Source organism: Capsicum annuum, chromosome 2 (assembly GCF_002878395.1).
Source record: "Capsicum annuum cultivar UCD-10X-F1 chromosome 2, UCD10Xv1.1, whole genome shotgun sequence".
NCBI lineage: Eukaryota > Viridiplantae > Streptophyta > Magnoliopsida > Solanales > Solanaceae > Capsicum > Capsicum annuum.
Genome location: NC_061112.1, coordinates 100,909,941 through 100,921,390, shown reverse-complemented (window position 1 = coordinate 100,921,390; position 11,450 = coordinate 100,909,941). Strand labels below are relative to the sequence as shown.

The 11,450-nt window shown below is 29.9% G+C and overlaps 1 protein-coding gene across 1 annotated transcript; it reads right to left on the bottom strand.

The window, feature by feature from the left end:
- Positions 1-3,078: 3,078 nt before the first annotated feature.
- Positions 3,079-8,736, bottom strand: LOC107858815 (high affinity nitrate transporter 2.7). The gene is made up of 2 exons (XM_016703604.2): positions 7,198-8,736; positions 3,079-3,601 (listed from the first exon to the last, which is right to left on the bottom strand). Exons 1-2 carry the CDS (start codon positions 8,331-8,333, stop codon positions 3,358-3,360), a joined length of 1,380 nt encoding a protein of 459 aa, XP_016559090.1. The 5' UTR covers positions 8,334-8,736; the 3' UTR covers positions 3,079-3,357.
- Positions 8,737-11,450: the final 2,714 nt, after the last annotated feature.

The following is an 11,450-nucleotide window of genomic DNA, read 5'->3' as shown; positions in this document are numbered from 1 at the left end:
TTTTTTTTAAACATGGATTGAAATTTAGTTGAAACTTTCAACATATACAAATGATAAATATATATTTTAATCAACAACATATTTGTATAGAGCTGCTACCTAAAACATGTGGATAGAGATTCTTTACTTAAATTTAAGTGAAATTTATTGCAAAATTTTAACACAGGACCGTATACGCAATTATCAGCTCACGTTCTTTTGTTTCTCTTTATATATAAAAAGGAGGTTTGGCTCATCACATCACAAACAACTAAGGAAACAAATAATTCTAATATAATGGCATGGGATCTACAATGATAAGGAGAGAATTAAAGATTTGTTTTTTAATTGGCTCAATCCCATACACTTCTTGGAGTAATCTTCTTTTCTTTGCTTTATTCTATATTTTTGCTTTGTAGTAATGTAGGACAAAAATTTAGACTTCATCAAGATGCAAATTTAGAGGTACCAAATTTTGGAGTTTGGTAATAATAATCATTTTTGCCTAAAAGTTTAACCTATTATAAATAAGAGGCTTTCATTTATTTTAGGTCTGAGGTACATTTCCGTAAATGCATGACATGAGTAATTTATTTATTTTTTTGAGTCAAGCGGGTGAACGTATTTTATGATGAGTGATCATAAAATTTAAACTCAAAACTTCTGATTTTTTTAATCCCCAACTTCACATACACACTAATGTAAATCGTATAACCATGAACGTTCTGCTAAGGCCAAACCATCAAGTGATCCTTAAGTTTTCAATTTTTACCTACGTAAGAATAATCGTGTAGTTAGAATTGACTTTCAGACATTTATGATTTTGATTTAGTGATACTTGAAATTAAACATTAACATCCTGAGATAGATCAGAATTTAAAATTTATGAATTTTAAATTTTAATCTTTTTATGCTATAGAATTTTAGACTAATAAAATGTATGTATTTAATGAAAATTTTAAACATTAAGAGGTAGTTGACAGTGTCCTTCCGTCCCGGTCAACACCCTAAAGAGAGAAAAATGTTGTGAAAGCCAATCTCATCCATTGTACTTGACCATAGAGTTGATCTCCACTCTATTGAGCCCACAAACTAGGCCTAGGAGGTAATGGTAGTCTGCTTTTCACTTTTTAGGAGAATGATGGCCCAATTAAATTGTCCATGGCCTTTTTTGGGCCTTGAAAATGTATGTATGTGATACCTAAGTACATATATCATCATTTTGGAAATTTTGGATTAAAATGGTGTTGAATGAGGGATAATTTTAATAAATGAATTTAATAGATTTTTTATGATTAAAAATATATGAATCGTTAAATATATTTATTCTGAAGGTGATCTATTAGCCATGAGCATTCAGTCAATCTTTTGCATTTTGAAGAAAGACTCATTTCGTGTAATGCAGCTTTAATATTAATTTTATTATCCAAGAATCTAAAAAGATTGTCATTTTCTGAGCCGATGGGATAATAGGAAATAACTTTTTCACACCCTAAAGACTCATGTACAACAATGTACCTTAAAGCAACTTACGAAGACACTCTTATGTAGAGAGTCGTCTTCACAAATGATTTTTATATACCTTCAATATTATTTTTTTGTTTATCTATATATATGAACATACTCTACATTGCCACATATATTACTAATGATATTGCGCCTCGATGCGACCCCTACCTCATTCACCAACAACCGTAAAGGAATTCAAAGTCAACTTAAATAATCTTACTTCAGATTTACGAAATTTATTATTGTAGCTATGCTCTACGCTTAAAGTTGTTCTATATATCTGATGCAAAATCCAAGCCTACAAAATAAATAATTAAATAAACATTAATATGATAATCTATAACAACAATAAGATGCATAAACTCTAAGCAACCTAAACCATTTTATTTTGGCCCCATTATCTTCTTGTTGAAAGTTTACTTTCACAGACAATCTACCATATAATTTGTATTTGCAACTTTATTTTATGCTTAATTTAAGCTTTTTTCCTTCACACTTCCTATTCACCTATTTTTTATTTTTCAATTTTTTCAATCAAGTAAACTTTCAAATAACAATTTTGGTAAACATCAACTACATCAAAATCTAACTCATCCAAGATAAACTTCTCTAAAGTTAGTAGCTCTGGCTCGGAAGTATAAAGCAGGAACTCAAGTATCATTAAGTTGTATCATGCAACTTAATTAATCACTTTTGGAGATAATTCTTTATATAAGGGTGCTTTTATAAAAATGGGCCTTTAAGGTATGAAAAAAGTTCTCGCATATTGTCCCATCAGTTCAGAAAATGACAGTCTTTTCAGATATTTGAATAGTAAAATTAATTTTGAAAGTACATTGAAAGAAATGAGCTTTTCTTCAAATTATAAAAAATTGACTGGAAGCTCCTGAATAATAGAGTACCTTCAGGTGTAAATATATGTAACGAACTGTCTGTTTTTAAACATGGAAATTAAATACTGAAGGTACTTCATTATCCATACATTTTTACCATTTTGATCATGAAAAATCTGATAAATTCATTTATTAAAATTATCTCTCATTCAACACCATTTTGATCCAAAATTCTCATTTTGTGATTCAATTATTATTTAATACACATGCTCTGTCTAGTCTGTTATACTTCTGACATTTCTCCGTAAGACTTGCTGTTTTATTGGTGATTCAATTTATATAAAATTCATTACGAATGCTTAATAAAGAGTAGATCTTATTCATATATCAATTATTTGATACACATGTAGAACTAAATCATGCTATGTGTCTAATAATGATGTACACATTGTAGAATAAGTCTCAATGAGAAATTATTGTCGAATTATCATATTAAATGATTTATAATTTATGAACATGATATAATAAGTTGATATTGTAATAGTATGTGAAAGGAAATATTTATCACAAAAAACCTATATATAATCGACATATATAATTCACATTAGTGACTTGTCATATTATGGTATGTATAATTGACGCAATAGAAAAGATATATTCCATTCGTATTTAATATTTGTGTCATTAAATATTAATTATCAATATTATTAGAGCATTTGATTGAGAGTGTAAAAATTATTATTTTTTTTGCAACACAATTAATATAAATTCATAACTAATATTTAATAATGAAGAGATTACATTCTCACACCAATTATTTCATGGACGTTCCAAATTAAGTCTTAACATTAAATTGAGACTATAAGTGCATTATAAACACTCCATACCCCATTTTAATACATAACTAACTACCCGTTTTAATACATAACTAAGTATACATGATACAAATTGCTATTTAAAATCCTAGCTATACAACTTACTTCTCACATATACTTTAATTTAACACTTAATTTAACTTCTGCATCCAACGTGATTGTTAATTTAGTAGGTGGTAGTTTTCATCATCTTCTTCATCAATTGAAGAAGCACAAAACATTCCACCCCACCTGGGAAAGTAGATGAGTGTAATAGGCAGAGTGAAGACAAGCATCATTAGGCCCATAATTGATATGCTTGTTTGGGTGGAGAATTTTGTGGAACCTGAAAATAGCAGGAGCTGTGTTATCACTGCGCCTAATGTCCCACAGCTTCCTGTCATGCCTGATATCACTCCTAACGACCTGCAAAACATACATTACAAAAGGACAAATTACTTAAGAAATGCGTTGATTTTACGGCTAGAACGTTAATCCACTGTTAAAAAATAGGTATATTTCTAGTGAAACTGTTCGGTGGTTATTAGGATAGATATTTTGATTGAATTAGTGAAAAAAAAAAAAGAAGTAATAGCGTACAATTAGAAAGCTTTCAATATTTTGATGAAAATATTTTAGTCGTCCTGCATTTCTCATTGAGTTGATTCAATAGAGAAGAAATAAAAAATTTATATTTTACAACGAATATTTTTTATTAAATATATATAGTGGAAAAAACTTTATTTTTAATAATGATAATGCAAATAAGGAGGGTGTGTGTGGGGGGTGGGCATGGGGGGAGGGGTCATGAAAGCAAATATGAATATTAATTAATCCATCGAGCTGGTTTTTACACGTGTCCTATTCTGACTCCTAATAGTATGACTATGCTCTTAACATCGACTTGACTAGGTACATTAGCTAACCAGTCATAGGATGTTTTACTACTGAGGAGGGTGTATCAACTAGTTAAAGATGCTCAGTCGAATTAATATTCAGAATTTGTAGATTTTCAGAGAAAACCACTCACAGAATTCTGAATAAATCAAATATTATAGAAAATAAACTTGGTAATATATAAATATAAAATCTAGATCGAAGCTATTAGATTGAGCTACCAAATTGGTAAACAAAACTATAGCTCCATCTGCGTACACAAACGTTTAAAATTTATGTTAGGTTACAAGTATTAAAAAAAAATCATTTCTTTTACACTTACGCACAATCAACTAAAATTAGGACGTTGGATCTGCTTCCTACTTATCAATTTAGGTGAATATTTCAAAAAGGGATACCATTTCCCCTGTCATCGCAATAGATGATTAATGAACTTCAACTAAAATAAAAGTACATTAAACCCTCTCCTGTCCTAGTCGAAAACATCAGTGTTTCGCAATTCAAAGAGAAAGAGGACTCAAATTCCCTTGCATGGATGTATCAATCCAAAAACTAATAGATAACTAAACTATCACTCCTTCCATTTTAATTACGTGCCACAATTTGAATTTTAAAAGTTGTTCAAAATTTAACAACTCTGGTTTGAAAACAACTACTCCTTCCCCCGGCCGCACAATTTATTGAAGACGTTTGGCTTGGTTTCATTACGAGAAAAGGCAAAAATTTGGAAGTTTATTATTTAAAATAAGTTACAGATTTTTATTTTTTTTTACCAATTATTTATGTGAAGGTAAAAATTAAAAAGTTTGAGGTTAATTTAGATACTTATTACTCTCACTAAATCAAAATAAATGTATTTTTGTCTACACTTATTGAGAAAAAGAAATTAGGACATAAATTGTACTTTACTTTTTATGTTTACCCTTTTAAATATTATCAAACTATTATTGAAATTCAGTTATATTAAAATAAAGTCAATTAAGTCTCTTGAAACTCATAATCTAGAAAGTGTAAATTAAGAATAAAACTGAAGAAATTTTCAACATGTCTTTTGAAAAATGAATAATTTATTTATTTTGAACATTAAAAAATAATTTAGAAATTTAATTATTTTGAAATAGAGGAAGTAAATATGAAAAAAATATTGCTCCTTCCGTTTTTGGCTTGACACATATATTTTAAGAAAATAAAAAAGACTTTCTATCTTATCCTCTTAAATTAAAGATATGTAAAATATATTAAAATATTTTTTAATTTTATATTCTTAAATATGCCATGCAGAAAACTAAAATTAAAAATTATTAAAAAAATAAATAATTTTTTTTAAACAGATTAAAATAAAACATCAGACAAATTAAACGAAAAGAGTGTTCGTTTAAAGAATACCCTCTTTGGAAAAGGAACCTCGTTTCGTCTATTAACATGACGATGACACCATTATTTGAATTAACAAAGAATTCAATAAAGGAGCTTAAGCTAACCTATCAAAAATATTAAAACAAGTCAATACTCTGTATATAATTATATATGTAAAAATTTCATAACTAATGTTAACTTATTTGTCATTTATTTCTAAAATAAATTTTTATTTTACTTATCATTTTTTAAATATTAAAAAAATAAAAATATTTTTTTATTTTATTCTTAGTAGTAATTATTTATTTTTCAAAATATTTTCTAGAGATAATACTCTAAACTTAATTAATCGGTGCAACATGATAAAATAACCATATCAATAATGATATTTTTTTAATAAGTGTGTTAAGTCAAAATGTGATAATCTTTTCGTTTACTTTTTACTTGTCATATTTTGACTTAACATATTTATTGAAAAAATAATTATTGACATGGCTACTTCACTATAATATCCCTATTAATTGATGTTTACTATTGTTTAAAATTAGTTTAGTGAATAAATATTTAATGCTAAGGATAAAATAGAAAGAAAAATTATAGTTTCTTGCTATGTCAAAAATAATAAATAAAAAGAAAAATTTAATTGAAAAATAAGTGACAAGTAAAAACAAATGGAGGAAGTAAGTAAAAGTGAACGAACAGAGTAGAAGTTTTTAAAAACAATAACGAATATAGTACTCCCTTCTTTTCAAAATAGTTGACACATATTGACTCTCTTTAGGAAAAAAAATTGTTAGGTGTTTATTTTACCGTATCAATCTTATTAATTATGATTTGAAAATATAAATTTAAATATATATATTTTATTTATTTATTTAATAATAAGAATAATATTGAATGAATATAATAATATTTTTTTGATTTTATAAAAAGAATAATTCAATTAAAATAAATATTTTTATAAAGAGAATCAACTATTTGAAACACGGGAGTATCACATATTAAAGTCACTTGTGGTTATTTTGTACTCACTTCATTTCATTTTAGTTGAGTTACTTGATAAAAGTATTTGTTTCAATTTTAAGTGCCTTATTTATGAAATCAAGAGAATTTTATTATATTTTTCTAATATTACTTCTATAACTAAATGATTATATATTCAAATTTATAATTTTAAAGTATAATTAATAAAATTAATTTTAAAAAATAATTTTTTAATAAATATTTTCATAAGAGGAGTATCAAATAAGATAAATTATTTTAAAACATAGGAGTTGCATCATATATCGCAAGAATTGAGGCGTAGTTATTGTGTAAGGTATAATACAATATTATTATGAATATACAACTAAGGAACACATCATAATAGAAGAAAATATCACTACGACCACTTATTAAAGATTATTGAAAAAAAACAGGAATTTATGGTACTCTATATTTCCTAATTATTTATATAATTTACTATATTTTCTTCGTCTCATTTCATATATCACCTTTTGTTCAGATATATAATTTAAGAAATAAATGATAGATTTTGTAAAGTTTATAAAATTGTCCCTCATAAAGTTATTTTAATGTTTACTTTTTAATTATTTTTTCTTATGTCATTAAATAGTTACCAAATAAAAAAATATGATTTTTTTTTGAGACGGATAAAAAAAAATGATATACTATTTATTTTTGATCATAAATTTTAAACTTTTTTTAATTTACTTCTTAAATATTTATCAAATTAAATTAAGTCATATGAGCTGGGACGGAGGGGGTACCTTTTGGATACGAAGGGCACAATGCCAAACGTGAGTCCAGAAGCAGCTTGAACGAACAGAGAAAAACAAGCCATAACAAGAACAGACGGCCCTACTGTATTCACTCGACCAAGCAGCACGCACGTCAATCCAGCCACCGTCTGCACCCCCCACAAACTCCACAACCTCCCTCTCATCCCAAATCTCTTCCCCATTTTATCTGAAATAATCCCACCAACAGGCCTCGACACACAATTTGCTAGCCCAAAACTCGCCGCAATTGCCCCTGCCATATCAATATTCACATGAAATCTATTGTAAAAATACTCCGCTATTATGTTATCCGTAGTTAATTCAACTCCGAAACAGAATCCATACGTTAATCCCAATATCCATCCCCTGTAATTCTTTAGCCCGTTGAAAACTACGCTCCACAAATTTTCACTTTGTTTATTTGTAATCTTACGTTTGTAGTTCCCATCAGGCAAGTCCTGGCCATATACGAGGACCAAAATTGCGGTCCCCGCTTGGAAAATTGCTGGGAAAATGAACGCTATACGCCACGAAATGTACGAAGGAATGTTTAAGCAATTTGTGAACATAGTATACACAAGCGGCATGGCTAATTGTGTCATGCCAGAGCCTACATTAGCCCAACCAGCAGCAAATCCATTAGCAAGTCCAACAACACATCCAGAGAACATTGAGCTCATCCAAAACTGACTTGCAACGAAATTTGCAAGGCAAAATCCAATGAGAAATCGAACTAGTATGAAGCTATTTGCGGAGGAGATTAGAGAAGTAGAGAGAACTATGGGGGCAGTGAGAAGGGACAGGGTGGCAGAGGCAATACGTGGACCGAACATGTCACATGCGGGTCCCATAGCGAGACGGGAGAAAATGGAACCGATGAAGGAAGCGATTCCGGCTCTACCGATGTCAGTTTGGGTGAGATTGAGGTCTTTACGAATGACTTCGAGAAGTGGAGGAATTGCAAAAGTTGAGAAGAAGCAGGAGAAGAGTGAGAGCCATGCGAGGTGGAAAGCTCGCATGTGAGGTGAAGATAGTGAGAATGGGCGGAATTCTGTGGCTTTGTGATCGTAATCAACCGCTATAGAAAAGTTATCAGTTTTGGGGTGTGGTTGTTTTTGTTCCATGGCTGCAGAGTGAATTCAGAATTATCCTGTGAACTGAAGTTGGAACACTTGTGGAAGTACAAATAGTAGACAAGGAAACGTGAAGAATCTTACTAGATTAGTTGATGACTCTGAACTTTTACTCTTTTGTCTATGCGAATTTTGAGAGTTCGATTTCTGATGTTATAATTCTTTTCTCAATTTTTTTCTTTCTTGTTTTCCTTTTTCTTTTTTAAATGGTTTTGAAGGGAAACGTGAGTGGATTGATGAGAAATGCTTGAGCCATACTTCCTCCATATCAAATTAAGCGTCTCAAATTGAATATCATCTAATTTAAAGGATTATATGAGTTTTTAATTTAAAATTTAAATTTTTTTCTTTATTTCTTAAGTTTCTTATCTAGCTAAATGAAGACACCTAAAATTGAAACCTAGGAAGTAGAATTTAAACTTTTTGTTAGGAAAACAGAACTTCCAAGCAGTTACTACTAGCCAGCATAGTTAGAGAAGCAAATTCACAATTTAAGTTTTTGTGAGTTCAACTAAAAAGGTTCTTAATGTAAATACATCATATCTTACAAATTATCATTCAGGTTTACTATTTGTTACATTTCGATTTATACACATAAATTTTGACATCGAATCAAAAGTATTAGAGTTAAAGTGAACTGGACGCCCGGATGCTCCATGCGCCTAATGTAACAAGGGTATTGCGACATTCGGCAAATGGTCAGAAAATGGATTTAAGGTTACATGGGGGAGTTAAACTTGTAAGCTTCCTTTGACTTCATCAACTTGTTATATTTAGTCTAAGACTTCTTCTAGTTGCAGCTTTCATTCTTGTATCTCTATTTTGAATATAAGAAATATAGATTCTTAGCGTTTTATATTTAATGTTTTGTTGATTTTCTCCAAGTTTTTTAACACTTGTCCTAACATGCAGTTTCCATTTTTTTCTTTTCTTTTTGGTCCGACCGTCCAAGCACATAAATTTTTATATGGATTATAGATATATAGTAATGCGACTTGAATTAAAAAAATGTATGTGCTATGATAGTATGTTGAATTATGTGAACTGTATCATTTAAGAAAATTAAAATGAAATAGCGAAAATTCATATGCAAACATTCGTGTAAGTGCACTTTTTTTTGAGATTGAAGAATCTTAAAACTGCCAAGACGATAACACTATCACGAAAGGGGAAAACGGTTGCTCTGTATCTCAAACACTATATATAGTACGAAGGAATTCAAGCAAATTACAGGGAATTGCTGAACCTAAGATATGGCCATAACCCATAAAAAGGAAGATACCTTGATGTGATATAAATATGGACACAAATTATTGAACGTCATTTAATGGCCAAAATGGGAAAAAGGAATATTGCCTTTCGTTTTTGCTACTTTTCCTTGATGTTGAAATCAGAGCTACTACTAAGTTTGACACATTTGGGAAAGGTTTTGCCTTCAAAATCACTCTTTGAATTGGTTTACGCTTGTGGAGAGTGCAAAAGGAAAAATCAAAAGCAGTTACAAACATAATAAGTAGAAGAAACAACGACTAGGAAAGAAGAATAATTAATTAATCTTCATTGTGGATATATAGTCATTCTTAAAATCCTCATATTGGCTAATATATTTAGGCCAACCCTCTTAATATAGTTATGTCAATATATTCACTATAAAGAAAGAAGAAGAGTTTATTACAAAACATATAATGATAATTCAAGTATTTGAAATTATTCAGTAAAGTTATGTTTCTTTTGTTTGCAACGTAAGTGACACTTAACTATGGATATAGCACTTAGAAGATCACTAGTCAACCTTTAAAAAAAAATTGGGGGAAGGGGAAGGGGAAGGAAAATAGGGAGGGGATTATAATGTGGGGGATTGAACTTTCACCAATAAGGTGGGAGTTCAGGTAACCAACCAACTGAGCTATTAAGATTTTCCAAGTCACTAGTCAACCAGCTAATAGCCCAATATCTGTTTCACCCTCTAAACCATCAAGCTTTGTAAATGCAGTTGTCATAGTATTTAAAAGTAAAAAGTGACAAAGGTTTTTTAATTTGGAGGGCAAATCAGATAGATAATTGGCCGGTGGTTGAGTTTCTTGAGTGAATATTCATAGTTAAGTATCAAATGATTGTTCTAGAATGACTATTTTTCACAATTGCTTTGTGCGATACAGCGGAATCATGACAATTAGGATTTTAAGATGCAACAACTCCTATAATGCAAGGAATAATAGATTTACATCACAATGTTTTACTTTTTCATTTCGAACAATAGAAAAATGACTTTACTTGAAAATTTTGGATAAATGAGTGATCATTCGAGTAATGAACTAGAAAAAGTATTAGTGACAAATAACTTTTGTCGCTTAATTTTTTTGTTAGTTTTAAGTTAGAAAGAATGTAGAAGAATAAAGAAGACGAAGATCAAGTGGGCAAGTGGTGCCAGCACACACATAAGTTGTTAAATGTACTGTTACATTTGTTGAGCTGTTAGAAGTTAGTTACAGATCATGTGCTAATCATGTGATTTCAAAGGAGAGTTGGAATTACTCCTATATAAGTTGCAAACGACTAGTGTTGGTGTGCGGTAGTGAATAGAATGCTCAATTGAGCTAAGAAGAAGGGTGTGGAACAAAATCATTTTTCAGCTTTCTCTCATTTTGTCTTTGCATGTGTATGAATTGGTTCAAATCACAGGAATCTAACATGGTATCAGAGCTTCTGATTTGGAATTAAAGTTGAGTGTGTTGAAAATCTACTCATAATCACCAAATATCGAGCAATTGAGTTGCGAAAATGGTGAAAAATCAAAATTCACCGAGTTTAGAGGAAATTGTGATAGATCTGCAAACAGATCATAATCATCCCTTGCATTTCCAAGCGTCGAATACTCCGGGCATAGCTTTAATTTTGATGAAATTTACAGAGCCTGAGAACTATGCTGTGTGGAGTAGATTGATGCGGCCAGCGTTACTGGTAAAAAATAAACACGATTTCATCGATGGAATTTGTGTGAAAAGCTCATATAAAGAAGCATTGACAATCATATGGGAAAGGTGTGATGTTGTTCTATCGTGGATTAGTGCAGCAGTAGCACTAGAATTGTTGACTAGCATTGTCTAC

What these genes read in the sequence shown, in the direction of transcription:
- LOC107858815 (XM_016703604.2), bottom strand. Translation starts at nt 8,333, where the DNA reads ATGGAACAAAAACAACCACACCCCAAAACTGATAACTTTTCTATAGCG. An exon ending in GTGCCCTTCGTATCCAAAAG is followed by an intron (nt 3,602 to 7,197) that starts GTACCCCCTCCG and finishes TATGTTTTGCAG; the next exon opens with GTCGTTAGGAGTGATATCAG.